Below are 16,583 nucleotides of genomic sequence, written 5' to 3' on the forward strand. Positions count from 1 at the left end.
TTTCTAGATCATGGGGTTACCCTTTACGTGACAATTCACTTTACTGGGCATAAAAGGAGCCCTAATGTTCCGTATCAATGACTTTTCACAGCTTATGTACTAGAATGATTCAGGTCAGGAAGCGATGGGGGTTGGTTGATGAGTCATAAACGAGGCTTTGAGACTCCTGGGAGAGTAGGATGTGTGTGATGGTCAGAACCTAAAGGAATCAATTCTCACTATCTGCATCACAGCTGAGGTAGAGTGAGCCTGCAGGAGGCGGAGCCTGCAGACCTCCCCACCTTCCATTACAGAACCCGAGGAACACTGCAGCGGAACAGTTTGTCAATAAAGAGAAACATTTACCATTCTATTACACTGCTGTGACCATCCTTATGCAATAGGTCTTTATTTGAAATGTCATCGTTTCTGAGAAGTGAGTCTTTCACAGCACCTTAATTCATAAAATAAAAACTTAAATACAGATAGAAAATACAAGGTAATAGCTTTCAATTTGTATTTATTTTCCTTCGTCCAGTCTGAGTAGACGGTCTGTGCTTAACAAACCAGTCTTTTCTTTGGTGCCTACAAAAAAAAAAAAGGCAACTAAAGCATTTATAAGTCTAAATGCATTTAGTACGGCAATGCTCAATGGCATCACAGCACCCCCCCCCCTTTTCTAACAGAGCCTCTGGTCAAGGTCCCCACACCAGGTTTAGGGTAGCAACCTGCCACCTCACTAATCTCATCAACCAGATATAAAAACATTTAGCTGAGAGGAGGTGGCAAGAGTAACCCAATGTGTATGCAAGTGTACATTCCACAGAGCATGAGTACAGGGAAGTAAACATTCTGAAGTTAAATTGCAAAACAAAAATAGACTACAGAAGGCTTGAGCAGAACTAACACATTGCACCATCTAGTTTGACGCAATCAAGTTTAACAGGAAATATATGGTCTTTTTATTTGAATGTTTCCCCTCAGCATTTACCAACATTCCACCAGAATATTTGTTCAGGTAACCTCGTGTTCAGTAGAGGTCTGCTATCACCATGAATAATGCCAAAGCTGACTCAGAATATATACTGATGTATGGTACTACATCGTTTTAACCTTCACTTGCTTCAAAACAATTGAAAGTGACAATTAACTTCTTACAATGCCATTAAAACAATTTTATTTAAAATAACTAGCGATATGAAAGTGTGACTGTTTCAGACCACAACACATTACTTAGAAAAATGTGCCATTTTGCCAATGAATAAATTATAATTTGTCCCAAGAGCCAGTGTGGTAAGAGCTAGGTGAGGTCAGGACCATAACACCTGCTCTGTGCTCAAAGAGCATAGGTAAGTAGAGAAACAAAAGGGGTCTACTCAGTCTGGTTTCATGTTGAGCACATTTCAGTTAAATTAGGTAGTCTGACAAAACAATCTATTGCATTAGAATAATGCTGAGCCAGTGACTTACCTAAAATAGAGGAAAATCTGAGGGACCATTGTAACAAGTTGAGACAATCAGCTCAGAGGGGCTTGCGCATTGTTTCCTGTACTTCTACACAGACTAGGGTTCTGCTGAATGGCTGAGTGACAGTCAAACTCTGATCAGGAAAGGGCGAGGGGAAAACAAGCACCCCTGCACATGAGGAAAAACAATTCCACACACACAATTCTTAACTTGATTAGTGACAAAAAGATACGCAAACACATTTGACAATGGCATGTAAAGGTGGTGAACACCCCAATAACTTCACTTTCAACCTAAAAATACTGCTTATTCTAGGTTACTTTGAGCATTTTTATTATGTAGGTCAGGAGAAAGATCTTTCAATAAAGGCCAATACTGCATTGTAATTGTGTCATACGAACTTGTAAAATAAGATTAAAAAAACAGGAACATGGTAGTATGTACATAATTACACAATAAAAAAATGGAAGTAGTGGAGAATCAGAAAATGCTTTGATTAGTTATTTACAAGATCATGAGCATTGAAAAGCACAAAAAAAATACAGCCAAGTCAGAAAAAATGAATGTCCCATTGGAAGTAATCTGGCGGAACCAACAACCATCACTTAAGGTTGAGAATGACACAGCCAAAAACCACAGGCCAATATCACAACATCCTTTTTTACCATTAACATTTCTTCATGTATTTCTTCCTTTAGGTATGTTGGTTAGGGGCATATAATTGCCTTCCAACCACTTCTCCTTTTCACTCCCCCTCCTCTCCCCTGGTGCGAGTGGGCACTTGTTCTTTCTCCTCCCCTGTTGTGGGGTGCAGGAAGCCTTGGGCTTACAGGATGACATAGGTGAAGAGGGCCATGATGGCAGCGCTGATCAGGCCAGAGATGGGCACAGTCACAAACCAGGCCATGAAGATGTTCCGGAACAGACGCCAGTCCACACCCTTCCTGGAGCGCAGCCAGCCAACCGCTACCACAGAGCCAACCTGGCAACACACACACACGATTGACGCACTGACCTTTGTTAAACACTTAGGAACCATGGCCCATTAAGACGTGGACAACACTCCCCCTAACAGTAGCTGACTGGATTCAGTTTTTATCTTGCTTTCTAGTTTTTTAAAGTGGAAATTAAAACCAGTTTGAACTGCCAAAAAGCAGACATCCTGTTTACTGCTCCCTGCCTTCCACATTACCCAGCCCTCCTCCCCGTCAGACCACTGTGTCCGAGGCTGAACAGCTTACCTTGCAGTGGGTGGTGGAGACAGGCAGGCCAATGTTGGAGGCAACCACAACGGTCAGGGCTGAGGCAAGTTCAATGCTGAAACCACTGCAAGGAAAATAAATCCAGAATTGAGTGAACGGTTGGTTGTCTGTCCAAGTCTCAGGTCTGTGGGGAATGTTATGTTGTAAAGGTGCCATTTGACTGACTTGGATTTGTCAGTCTGGTACATACCTGGAGGGAGTGATTGGGGTGAGGTCCTTGCCCATGGTCTGGATAACCCTGCGACCCCACACCCAGAGCCCGAGGCAGATGCCAACACCTCCGTACAACAGCAGCCAGATGGGTGTGGGGGCACTGGAGTTCACAGAACCACTATTGTACACCAGCCACAGCGCTACCAATGGACCAATGGCATTGCTGCAGGAGAGAGAGACTAGGTTACGCAAATACAAACCAAGTACAAAAAGTCCCTCTACATGAACATACAAGCAGCAACAATACTACTAGTCCAAAAAGACTTAAAAACAGCCGTAAAATGACTATTCATCTTGACAAATCATCCTAGATGGAACATCTCCCTACCTGACGTCGTTGCCCCCGTGGGCGAAGGAGCCGAAGCAGGCTGTGAGGATCTGGAGGAACCTGAAGAGCTCTGAGACCTCTGGGCGGTCATGGTCATGGCCATCCTCTTCCAGAGAGCTGCGGCTGCTGCCAGCGTCCTCCTCTCCCATCTCCAGAGTCACCTCTGCTTCCCCCAGGCCCTCAGGAGCTCCGTGCTCGGCCACAGCGTTGCAGTAGCTGGTGTAGCTGTCCATGCGCACACGCTTCTTCTCTGTACCCTTGTCCTCACTGGCGTGGAACTCTCCCTCTTTGGGCCGGAAGTCCCCGTGCATGCCGATGATGGCCATGGTGTAGGAGGTGTAGCTGTTGTTGCGGCGGATGGGTCTGTCGCCTGCCTCACCCATGCAGTCGCCCACCTTGGCAAGGTGGAGCTTGTGTAACAGGTCTTTGTAGAGGCCGGAGTCCTTGTGCACCGTGTGGTACTGGCTGTAACCGTTGCTGGGGACGTGAGCCGGGCCGTTGCTGAACTGCACTTTTGGGACTGATTAAAAATAGACTTTAAAGTAAGCAACAGTGTAGTCAGTCATGGATTACCATTATTATTCACAGAATATTTCTCGTTTTCTAACTCTTCCCAACCTATTTACCAAGGCAGCCAGAACCTCCCCATGACTCACCATTGGCATTGCCGTTCTCAGACTCCTTGTCACAATCATCAGAATCGCCAATGCCAAAGGTGACCCTGCGCTCCTCTTGGGGAGGTTGGGAGAGTGTGTCTGGGTCAGCGTGGGAGGGGGGTGAAGGGGGCTCCTCAGGGACAGGCGTCAGGATGGTACAGGGTACAGGCCCCTCCCTCAGTTCCCTCTTCTCCATCAGGGGGCTCTCAGAGGGGCTGGAAGACTTGATTTTTCCTGGAGGGGGAAGAGGAGTTAGACTGCCTGGGCTCGAGACAAAACACGAATACGGTACAGTGAGGGAACATGCACATTTGGTTCTTATACACCTCAACATTTAAGAATTACACAAGAATTGCATAACCAGCTGAGAAAAAAAACAAAAGCAGTTACTATAGGGGTAAACGCATTCAAATTTGAGAGAGCCAAAGTGTTCATAAGCGCAGGTGAAAAGGGCTAATGACTGTACTAATTTTAGCATATTTACATTGTGCCATCGACTAAAACCTTTACATGTAGGCCTATGTAGATAAGGTCTGAAAGTGGATGTATCCTGTATGACTTTGTTTGCGATTTCAGATACTCAATGCAAACATATGTCCACCTCGTGAGTCCTAAGAACGGTTTGGTCTGCTTCCTAGCCAGTTGACCCGATTGCGTCATCCAAACTGGTTAGTACAGGAGCTGAGGCGGCAGCAGTTTGTTTTCGGCTTGAGCTACGTCAGTAGTCACCTGCAGCCTTAACCCTGTGATTCAGTGCCAACTTCGCGTCAATACTTTAAGTCAACCCATGGCTATTCTAGTTGAGGTAAAGGCCAATGAGTGGATCACTATGAACCAATTAAGCACCTCTATTTAGTAGAATAGGACCCTACCAGACAGTTCTATCACGGATATGTCAGCTGTACATCAGCAGCAAATGTATTAACCTTTCACAAGACCAACTATTGGCCCCTTATAGTGAAGTTAAGATAATACAGACTATATAAAATCTAACTTTTCATTTTTGTACCCATTCAAAGGGAGGCTATTTAAGAAAAGGGTTAACCTTTTCATCCTGGATTTCAGATGACGTGATGCGACTCCTTTTCACTATTAATAGACAGGTCTACTTTTGACCAGCACAATTGTCACCCTGCATTTTAAGCTCCTTGTCAATTCAATGCAGATTTGTATTAAAAAGATCAGACTTGAGTACTTCCAAGACAAGCCAGAACACAGAATTAGTGTAAAACAACATATCTGCGGCCCTGAATCCATTTGCTGGATTAAAACCTTGGCGTGAATGGTTGAAGCCACACACACGCAGTATTAATCTCTGACACTTTCCGTGCCCAAATGTAGGGCAGTACTTCAACAGCACCCAATCAAACATAGTTTCCAGGTAAGACCGTGGAATGAGTACTTCAAATTCTCTAATCAAATAAAACCATAAATGAACAGCTTTGTAAGAGGTGTGGCAAACTTAAGGGGAAAGAAAATTGACTTACGTTCAATCTTCTTCTTGAGGCGTGGGCAGACTATAAACCAGACCAACAGGGCGGTCAGCACACCACAGGCCAAAGAGATGAGCAGTGTGCCCCACCATGGGATCTTGTCAAATCCAAGCACTGGAGTAACCAAGCAGTGACAGACAGAAGGAGAAAGAGGAAAGATGGTTTTGAAAAACAAGGCAGCAGGAGCTACCTTTCTAAAGGTTTACAGTAGGTCTTCAGACTAATATTTTATCTGGACCTGGCTCCTCATCTCTAGCTGCTAGAATTACAGTAGCCCATTCCTATTATAAATATTCACCTTAAAAAAAACATCTCTAAATTATACAATATCAACCATAACATAGTAAAGAATGATTCAATAGGATAACAAATTAACATAGAGTACAGAGAAAAACATTAAGAGGGTGAAATGCTAGAACGCTCCTTTGGTCATCCATGGTTATCTACTCATTGCACATGGTCATATTTCCAGGGAAAATATCATCACCTCAAACACACACCTTCACCACTAGCTACAAGAACGGCCACAGCAAGTGGCACACGTCCCAGTTAAATATGGCACGGTAGCGTGCCCATATATCTGAACAGTTACACAATGCCGTGGGTGAGGAGCATGTGAATGACGAGGGATGTCGCATTCACATGCTCCTCTCACAGTGAGTGCCTTAAAAAGAGGTTAGGAGAGAGGACTTAAATAGAAGGAAGCCTTTAACAGTGTTCACAGTAGCATAAAAGACTGTGCCAAGACTGCGATAGTGTTTGTGGGGGTGCCAATGCGGTCTTGTGCGTGCTGCTGACAGGGAAAAGGACCACGACAGATTACCCTGGGGGGCAGCAAGCGACATGTTGGAGAGTCAGCAATATAGAGTAAATAACAAAAGTGCAGCTCGAAAATTAAAGCTACACGTTTGCGGTTACCTTGACCACGCATAATATTTTTTACTGTATGCTGGGATGTGAAAAACTAAAGGAAATGGAAGGCCAGGGCCCTGAGATAACGGTGTCTCATCGTGGTGTTCATTGAAGGGCAGAGTCCATCATGCTCTCTCCTGTGTAGTCTGTACTGACTCATCCTCACATGCAGCAGCAGGAGACTGCAGGCCGTGCCACATGAGCAATGAGTATTTAGTTACGCAACAAACTCACCCCCTCCAGGAGGGGAGAGGCAGAGGAAATGGGAAGGGGGCGTTAGAATGTTTTTCTTCTAAGAACAGCGGAGGCTTCTTCCATTAGACTAGTGTAGAATGACTCAGTGACCGTGGGACAGCCCAAAACAGGTGCGGCCAGTAGACATTTGTGTGGGGTAGGAGGGGGTGGCTGGGGCCAAATTAACAGTGGGCAAAGTGTCCCCGAAAGATGAGAATGGAGTCTGTATTATTCAGTATGTGCTGAGGGACATTTGTTGACAGTACGTGCTGATGACCTATAGTGGAGTACATTTCTAGAGACAAAAAAGGGCTAAAAAAACAGCAACGGGCCAGTTGTAATAAACACACCCACAAAAAGGGGCGAGTCTACACCACTCCATCCAGTGGGATGAATGATGGAGGTCTCTGGAAGTGGAATTTAACAACTGCTGCGTTCCAAACCCCTCCCTTCTAAACCTTTGCATCCCGTGGCCTACATTACACAATTATATGGTTTATCGTTTTTCCCCCAAGAGTATTTCAGCCCCAGCCCTCATGACCGTTAATTGTATAGTTGGGATGGGTGGCTTTGGCCAATTATCCTCTTTATGGTCCCAGTTCGTGTCACTCCTACCACTAGTAGAATAAACAATGTTGATAGACTAAAAAGTAAACAGAATTTAAAAAAAAGTCAACGCTCAACTTTTCCTAACTGTATGAACATAAAAGTAGGCTACCCAAACTATTTCAGTTGCATTTAGCATTGCTTGCCTATCAGAGTCTATTATGTTATAAAAATCAGTAAGGGCCTTATACCACAGAAAACTATAAACTCATTTCTCAATTGCCGTTTACTCCGGTAATGAGCTGGTGTCCGCTTATTGAGCCCCACCAAAAAGTTTAATTTGTGTAAACAGGCAATATGCCTTATCAAGATGTACCATTCAGACATTTAGAGACTGTAGTATTTCTGGCATGCAGTGTATACTGAGTCACAGTTCAGTTTATTAAACCCATTCTTCTCAGCTGCTCCACTGTGATCAGTCATTTCTATTTTCCCAATGGTTTAGTGTAACCTAAGCAACCAAGCCACCCACTGTTTGTTTTCCAAAGGGGAACCGAAGCAGAAAATCAGCATTCTAGCTAAAGCATATTGAAATATAGGAACAAGGGGTGTGTCCACTGTTTGAAAGTGAACAGTTTGTAGTGAAGGCAGGCAGGTTATCCAAGTGAGTGAAGAAATATATTTGATTCTCTAACTAGAGGGGACCAGTATTTGCTTGGTTGGTTCCACAAATCAAACGTAGGCTAAATGTTGACATGCTCATAAAATGGTGACTGCCCTTTCCTCTGTCGGCAAAGCCTTCAATAGTACAGCTTCCTAATGACTAAATAGAGCTGTGCTAAAATAACTTTGGTGATTTACAAGGTGTGGAACACCAAGGCCTCTTCTGTAAATGACCCACTCTTGACCTCAGTTCTCAGGCCTGAGATACATTCATTTTTCACCCATTCCAACTGAGCTCTCTGGCACTAGGATCGGCTATATTGTGTATAGGAACGCGCTTGCAGGATTGCCTGAGTGCTTTCACACCACCCTGTTAAACCAAAAGAAACAGTCCTAAAACAGGAAACAAAATGTACAGTTCCCTGTCTTGGCCGCCTCCCTCTTCACCCATTGAGTTTAAATGGGGCTGTATTAGACTAGTAGATCAGTCACCACTATTACACAACTCCAGAGCCAAAAAAGGTGATGTAATCCATTACTTATCCTGTGATTTCTGTGGTTCAAAAGATTCTCATGTGAGGACAGTTGAAATGTGTTCTGAAATAGTACAACCCATTTGGATACAATGCACCTGAATGAACAGGGGGAAAAAAGGGAAGTGGGGGAAGGGGCTAATCATGGGCTCTTGTCTTGAATTCTTAATCCAGGTGCTTATAACATGAGGAAGTGACTGACCGACCAAGTGTGGCTAAAGATCAGGATTAGCCCCGTAATAAGCCGGCTCCAGTTACAGGCAGTGGCCAGAGTCTAAAAGTGTGCCAGTATGTGTAAAGATACGTCCTCCTCAGCGAGTGTGTGACTACAGTAGGCCTACATGTCATTATGTAATATCTGGTTCTCCAATTAATCCCTCCCTGAGCTCTTCTCAGTTGTGTGGGAATATATTGAGCAGGATTCCTGGAATGCAATCTCTGTATGGAACTTCATGTGAGGTACCCCAGAGTAAAAGGTCCCCATGTACAGTACACTCACATGTAGATGTGACTGACAACAATACATTATGTGACTGAGTGCATGTGGTCTCCTCTGAGTGGGTGTGCTGATGTGCGTATATACACATCAAGTCATACTCTGGCCTGTAGCCTTCATTTAATGGCCCAGGCCAGTTGAATTCTTGAACTGTTCGGTCCTGTAGGTAGAAGAAAACAAGGAGCAAAAGTTGCTCATTTAATTAGAGTTTCAAAGCTAAAAAGTTACCAATATAGCAGACCTTAAAATTCACAGTGCTCTCAATTAGGGTCCTATGAAATCAATTTCTTCCAGGCTTCTGTTATATGCTCCCAGAAAGCACACTTTTTTAATAGAAAAAAACTAAATTGGATGTTGTAAGTCTACACCAATGCATAAACCACATCAGTAAACCACTTGGTGTCTGAGAAAGGAAAGAAATAGCTAAGAAATGTGGGTGTAATTACCCTTTAATGCAAATGTGCACCAGCTAGAGACCATTGTTTGGTTAGCAGTGTTTCTATAGCACTCGTAGTTGCATAGTTTACAAAACAAATAGCCAATGGATTGATGCAAATAATCATGATTTCATTCTGCTATGTAGGCATATGCTACATTGTAGCTAACATTTAATTGAGAGTTTTTGGGAATGTCTTGCCATCTACCAACAGACAGATATCATTAGCATTGTCGCTAACAGCTACACAAAGTATAGACCAGACATACAACACGCAGACTGGGGCATTCCTGTGCTGTTTCAGAAAGTCACAGGAAAATACAAATCATTGTTGCATTTTGTTTCTCTCTTTTTTTTTTTTTTACATCTGGATTCTGTCCCAAAGGCAGATTTTATATGGCCCTACTCAACGAGACTACTGACGGAGGCAAAAGACACCCAGTTGCTTCCTCTGTGTGGGAAAGGGACACACTGTCGTCAAGAATAAAGATAAATCCTATTTCCAGCTCCCTGTTGTGAAGTACTCCTCTCTGTAATTTAATTCTATCATGATGAGATAACCACATTCAAGAAAAGACCCAAAACACAACAGGTTAAAATAACAGGCCTTCTCCGAGAACAGTAAGCAGTCTGGTTCAGTCTTGAAAAAAAAAAAAGAGTGTAGGTATCCGACTGGCTAAGGGAGCAGATTATTTTAGGCTGTAGGCAGGCATGCATGGTGAAGGCAGACTGGGACAACGATACTCACTTGGAGCTCCAGTGAAGATGATGGAGAATAGGTTGATCATCATTGTGACAGCATAGAAGACAGGCAGGGCCTTCAAACCATTGGGCACCGGGTCTTTCTACATAGGGACAAACAGAAATCAGAAACACCATGCTCCCCATTGTACTGTCAGCTTACATTCGATGGCAGAATAGGTGGTGTGTCAGTACATTTTAACATAATGGCCTGTGAGATTACACAGAGAATAATACCCCTGTCCAAAGAACAAGGAGTGTCTTTATTATTTGTTTAATATAATGACCTTGTTATGATGTCTGGGACATCTATGTTCTGGCACAGACTACAAGCATTTCCAACAAGAAGCTTCATACAATTGAAGAACATCTAGATTTAGATAGAAGCAGATTTGTCAGCTTACCTTGTGCAAGATGAACATACGAACAAAGTAGAAAAGGACACCTGACATGATGCCAGACAGAAGGGGGGAGAGAAACCAGGAGGCAACTGTGGAGATTACAAAAATAAGCATTGCTTAGTGCTCTCAGGAACACCAGATACTTGCATTACTCGTACAAAGTTGTCTGAATAAAACAATGCACATAATAGAAGCTGTTAATTTTACTACTGGGGATCAGAAAGTAAGCTGTGGTCAATGGAAGCTGCTGACTCACCAATCCGAAGGAGTTCCAGCCACCTGACCCCCTGTTGACCTCTGGCCACCAGTGAGAAGCCAATGGTAGCACCAACAATGCAGTGGGTCCCTGAGATGGGCAGCTTGAGAAAAGAGGCCACCAATTGCCATACAGCAGAACCTAAGAAGCAGCATAAAAGCCAACTTGACCATTTAAACAGTTCCAGCTCTATTTCAACATTACATCATAGTACAACCATACACAAGATGTCCAAATTGAAATAAATAAAATGTCTTACCCACAAAGGGGTATTATAATCATTTGTTTTACTCACCAAACATGGCACTGACAGAGCCAGCCATAAGCACATGTTCGTAGCCGTTGTACATGCCCACGTCGATGATGCCCTTGCGGATGGTCTCGCTGACCTTGGCTCCCAGAAGCACAGATCCAACGGTCTCAAAGATAGTGGCCAGGATGCAGGCCTGCCGCAAGGTGACCACTCCAGAGCCCACTGCCGTGCCAAACGAGTTGGCCACGTCATTGGCCCCCACAGAGAAGGCTAGGATGAAGGCGATGATAAAGCCAACTATGAGAAGCCACATGTAGTCTGTCAGTGGTTCACCAGTGATCTGGGCCGTGATCCCTAGTGTGGTTCCCACCAGGGTAAGGGTGGCAAGAGTAGTCGAAACCATTGTGCGTGATTGATTGCTCTAAAGATTGATGTCACGATATAAGGGAATGTATATCAAAATAAATGTGATATTTGCTAGCAGCAAAATTAAATGAGGTATCAATGTGTGTATACAATTACTTCTCTTTGAAACCCTAACCCTTAAAGTTGAGGGTTAACTGAACCTACTGAGAGTAGCCTATGTGCTGTCCCTGACTGAACATCAATAAATTATGGTGAGGTAAAGTGTATAGTATTATTGCTATCCTGTAATTTTACTAGCTTTGTTAGGGTTTCTTTGGCTTTGGGCAATCACACAGACTGAACAGACATGCATTGTTCAACAGTCACTGTAGGTGAATGACAGAACATCCTGAAAGACAAGAGGGAGAAATGTCTATGTTAAGTAATCATCCCTTCTTCCAACTTCAATGCTTGAAGTGTGCCTCAGATCATTCATTGATATACAATCTTATGTCAGAGGAGACCAGCTGCAGGTAAATCTATGATGTTCAAATCCTACCACAGCAACTAGGGTTCCACTAACCCGAAAAAAACACATGGTTAACCATTTTGCAATCCTACTCAAAACAGCAGTAGTACCAATAGCTAACCTAGAGCCTGACCATATCTACTTCTTTCGAAATTAAAGTGTGGCCAGGTCATTCAATAAGAAATTCAGTAAAAAAAACTGTTTTTAAATCTTTTAACGCCAAAACTTTGCTCGCTACTTAGCTAAATGAGCTGGTGAGCTACTATGTGTGCAATTGAGCCAACTTCGTTCCCAGACTGTCTCGTGCAATGACCGAATGGGTACCGCTATAGATACAGTCTGTCTTGCCTGAAGACAATGCAATAAGGAAGCCATTTTGGGGGATGTCGCAGGATGAGACTAACCAAACGCAGCTAGACAACATAACAGAAATTGCCAATATACTCCTTGCCAACGTAGCAGAGAAATGTATACACGACGATGCAACATAACACTAGCCAGCTAACGTTAAATAGCCAAGAATTCTCAACTCCACAATGCCCGATGGAGTTGAGTGCGGAGGCGGCGAGTTTTGGCGGAGTGTAGGTTACCTCCGAGTCGGTATCAGTCGATACTTGCCGTAAAACATATCCATTATTTCATACGTAACGTTAACTTGTACCCCTGTTGGTCCTGTGTATAGTGGAGTTATTTTATTTGGGTTCTGCGATACGTAGTTTAATCACTTTATTATGTGACCTTTTAAAATTGCGCCGTTCAATGACTGGGCTGTCCGTTCTGCGTTAAATAACGCCGGTTCCCTTAGCGGAGGCGTGTAAAATTGTATATTTAAAATATAATACGGATTGCAGCACCCAACGAATAATATTGCAACTACACAGGACAAACATAGGTAGTGAGCTACACGTTACTAATGCAATAATTTACATACAGGCTGGCCTGCCTAAAGTATCGACTGATACCGACTCGATTATAGTCGGAGGTAGGCTAAAGTTACACTCCGTCAACAAACGAATCGCCTCCGCACTCAACATCCTCGGGTATCGTGAAGTTGATAACTATTGCCTAGACATTTAACATGATGGGTAACAACGTTAGCTAAGTTAAAACTGCAGAGACATCTAGTTATAACTACGACGCACAGAGCACGTGTCATAATTCATTCAATCATGACTCGCACCAGCAACATCGCATGTTCGTAACAACTAAACCGTAGCCCGTCGTCTACCTAACTAGGTTTACCAATGTAATAGTCAATACCCGCCATATAAACTATACTAGAAAGCTAGCTATTATTAGCGACGCTTCATTATTATAAATGAATGACAATTAAGCTAAAGTATAGCTCGGTAGCTGACTTTATAATCCTTACGATGTACGGTCAATGTGAAATAACTTTTTTTGTTAATGTTAGCTAGTATCATGATTGAACAAACGTTTGCTAGCGTTAGCCGGCAAGCTATTTACATAAATATCAGTCACAGTAACCAACGTTACAAAAACGTGAATTAGTTACCAATTAAAACCGCACTATTTAAAATAAATAAATAAGGACATGTTTAACTTACCACATGTTGTCAATGTTGAAGAAGACTAGGACATGTTCAGCCCGCGCATAACTTGCTCAGTAGCGCGCGCGGGATCAGGAAACGAACAATCACGGAAAACGACTAGTTTGAATTTAAAAATATTTATATAACTATATAAAGCAAAAAATGTATATTAACGTACTCTTGCCGTTTAGTCTGTTATATTCCTGTAAAAACAGCGTTTGACTGCGTCACGAGCCGTTATATCCGCATTTATACATTTCGGGTGCTAGTCTTTATGGAGCATCAGAGGGTGGCGCTTTGGTAACACCCATCGTCATGCCCAGCCCCATTCTGAAAATCTGTCAATCATCGACCTACACTGTAACCTCATGATTCATTGATGAAAAGTGTTCTGTTGTGTAGCTCTATGGCAGCATCCCACGCAATAAAGTGTAATGTTAAAGATTGTACAAACTCAAAATGGGCAAGACCCACATTTTCCAATAGCATGTGGGAGGCCGAATTGAACTAATTCTAAATTCACTGGGTTTAGTGCGTTTCCCCTCTACTACACCACTAATCAGAACATCCCCTCCCTTGTTTTGGCCCACATACTAAAGGTTGGATAAAATAAATAAATAAACATCCTGGAAGGAGCAGCTTGCCATATTAACATTGATACAGGAGTAAACAGCACACAACTGATAGGAATGACTCCTGGGACCCCAGGGGGCAAATCTGTGATGGCCCAAAATCGGAATATTGTACATCTACCTCTCTGTCAAATTTGTTGTTGTTTTCATTAAGATTTTTTTTCTTCATCTTCATAAACAATGCATTATTTCCCGTGACTGCAACTTTTTTGTTGTTGTTGATACAGTGCCAGTCAAAAGTTTGGACACACCTATTCACTCAAGGGTTTTTCTTAACTTTTAACAAGGCACACCTGTTAATTGAAATGCATTAAAGGTGACTACCTCATGAAGCTGGTTAGGAGAATGCCAAGAGCTGTCATCAAGGCAAAGTGTGGCTGGCTACTTTGAAGAATCTCAAATATAAAATATATTTTGATTTGTTTAACACTTTTTTGGTTACTACATGATTCGATATGTGTTATTTCATAGTTTTGATATCTTCACTATTATTCTACAATGTAGAAAATAGTTAAAATAAAGAAAAACCCTTGAATGAGTAGGTGTGTCCAAACCTTTGACTGGTACTGTATATATATATATATTTTAGAAGGTAGATCAGCTTTAATATTGCAGATAGAGTGTAGCTTACATCAATGAAATTGTCTGCATCATTTCCTATCCCCCATATATATTTTTTGTATATATATATATATATTTATATATTTTGTAAAATACATTTTCCTTTCTTATTTTCCCCTAACCCTATCACCCCTCCCCTAATTGGAGTAAACTAATGGACAACAACACTTAGGCCTCTAAATCCAGTTTATACACACTACATACACTCTACGGACACAATGCATTTTACAATAATTATATTTTGTTTGTTTTTAATCCCATCCTTCAGCTACCCTCAACCCCTCTCATCTATCTCTGAAGACCATCCAGTTTGATTTCTATTTGCCATATATTTTTAACTGTGCTGTTTCACTAAAGTTCTGAACCTATACACATTTTATGGACACAGTATATTTTACATTAGTTATCTTGTTTTTAGTCCCACCCTTCAGCTCCACTCAACCCCTCCCATCTATCTCTTAACATCATCCATTTTTTATTTCTATTTGACATATATTTATCAACTGTGCTGTTTCACAAAAGTTCTGAACCTTTCTATTCTCATTGTTTCTACAGATTGTAAATTGAGATACATTTTTTTGCTAAAAGTATTATTATATTATTGATCGATTGACTATGACTTTTCAAATCACCCAGCAGTGCTATTTTCAGAGTTAGCTTCAGGTAAATGTCGCAATTCTTCAACCATTCCTGGACCTGCAACCAAAAACAAGCTACATATGGACAGTACCAAAACAAATGGTCTAATGATTCTGTCTCTTCGCAGCAAAATCCGCATAGCTGGGATGGTTGTATTCCCCATATATATATACACTGCTCAAAAAAATAAAGGGAACACTTAAACAACACAATGTAACTCCAAGTCAATCACACTTCTGTGAAATCAAACTGTCCATTTAGGAAGCAACACTGATTGACAATACATTTCACATGCTGTTGTGCAAATGGAATAGACAACCGATGGAAATTATAGGCAATTAGCAAGACACCCCCAATAAAGGAGTGGTTCTGCAGGTGGGGACCACAGACCACTTCTCAGTTCCTATGCTTTCTGGCTGATGTTTTGGTCACTTTTGAATGCTGGCGGTGATTTCACTCTAGTGGTAGCATGAGATGGAGTCTGCAACCCACACAAGTGGCTCAGGTAGCGCAGCTCATCCAGGATGGCACATCAATGCGAGCTATGGCAAGAAGGTTTGCTGTGTCTGTCAGCGTAGTGTCCAGAGCATGGAGGCGCTACCAGGAGACAGGCCAGCACATCAGGAGACGTGGAGGAGGGCAACAATCCAGCAGCAGGACCGCTACCTACGCCTTTGTGCAAGGAGGAGCAGGAGAAGCACTGCCAGAGCCCTGCAAAATGACCTCCAGCAGGCCACAAATGTGCATGTGTCTGCTCAAACGGTCAGAAACAGACTCCATGAGGGTGGTATGAGGGCCCGACGTCCACAGGTGGGGGTTGTGCTTACAGCCCAACACCGTGCAAGACGTTTGGCATTTGCCAGAGAACACCAAGATTGGCAAATTCGCCACTGGCGCCCTGTGCTCTTCACAGATGAAAGCAGGTTCACACAGAGCACGTGACAGACGTGACAGAGTCTTGAGACGCCGTGGATAACGTTCTGCTGCCTGCAACATCCTCCAGCATGACCGGTTTGGCGGTGGGTCAGTCATGGTGTGGGGTGGCATTTCTTTGGGGGGCCGCACAGCCCTCCATGTGCTTGCCAGAGGTAGCCTGACTGCCATTAGGTACCGAGATGAGATCCTCAGACCCCTTGTGAGACCATATGCTGGTGCAGTTGGCCCTGGGTTTCTCCTAATGCAAGACAATGCTAGACCTCATGTGGCTGGAGTGTGTCAGCAGTTCCTGCAAGAGGAAGGCATTGATGCTATGGACTGGCCCGCCCGTTCCCCAGACCTGAATCCAATTTAGCACATCTGGGACATCATGTCTCGCTCCATCCACCAACGCCACGTTGCACCACAGACTGTCCAGGAGTTGGCAGATGCTTTAGTCCAGGTCTGGGAGGAGATCCC

The 16,583-nt window shown here is 43.1% G+C and overlaps 1 protein-coding gene across 1 annotated transcript; it reads right to left on the reverse strand.

The window, feature by feature from the left end:
• Positions 1-482: 482 nt before the first annotated feature.
• Positions 483-13,605, reverse strand: LOC106564912 (sodium-dependent phosphate transporter 1-B-like). The gene is made up of 11 exons (XM_014131420.2): positions 13,312-13,605; positions 10,912-11,623; positions 10,617-10,757; positions 10,364-10,449; positions 9,967-10,063; positions 5,393-5,512; positions 3,906-4,139; positions 3,250-3,769; positions 2,899-3,084; positions 2,688-2,772; positions 483-2,428 (listed from the first exon to the last, which is right to left on the reverse strand). The coding sequence occupies exons 2-11, from the start codon at positions 11,270-11,272 to the stop codon at positions 2,273-2,275; spliced, it is 1,986 nt and encodes a 661-aa protein (XP_013986895.1). The 5' UTR covers positions 11,273-11,623; positions 13,312-13,605; the 3' UTR covers positions 483-2,272.
• Positions 13,606-16,583: the final 2,978 nt, after the last annotated feature.

Source organism: Salmo salar, chromosome ssa01, assembly GCF_905237065.1.
Source record: "Salmo salar chromosome ssa01, Ssal_v3.1, whole genome shotgun sequence".
Classification (NCBI taxonomy): Eukaryota; Metazoa; Chordata; class Actinopteri; order Salmoniformes; family Salmonidae; genus Salmo; species Salmo salar.

Bases quoted from the DNA above. Each gene is read 5' to 3' on its own strand.
- LOC106564912 (XM_014131420.2), bottom strand. From the start codon at position 11,272: ATGGTTTCGACTACTCTTGCCACCCTTACCCTGGTGGGAACCACACTA. The intron at 10,450-10,616 runs GTGAGTCAGCAG...TAATCTCCACAG, and splicing joins GCTGGAACTCCTTCGGATTG to TTGCCTCCTGGTTTCTCTCC. The intron at 10,064-10,363 runs GTAAGCTGACAA...GTCCCTATGTAG, and splicing joins GTATGTTCATCTTGCACAAG to AAAGACCCGGTGCCCAATGG.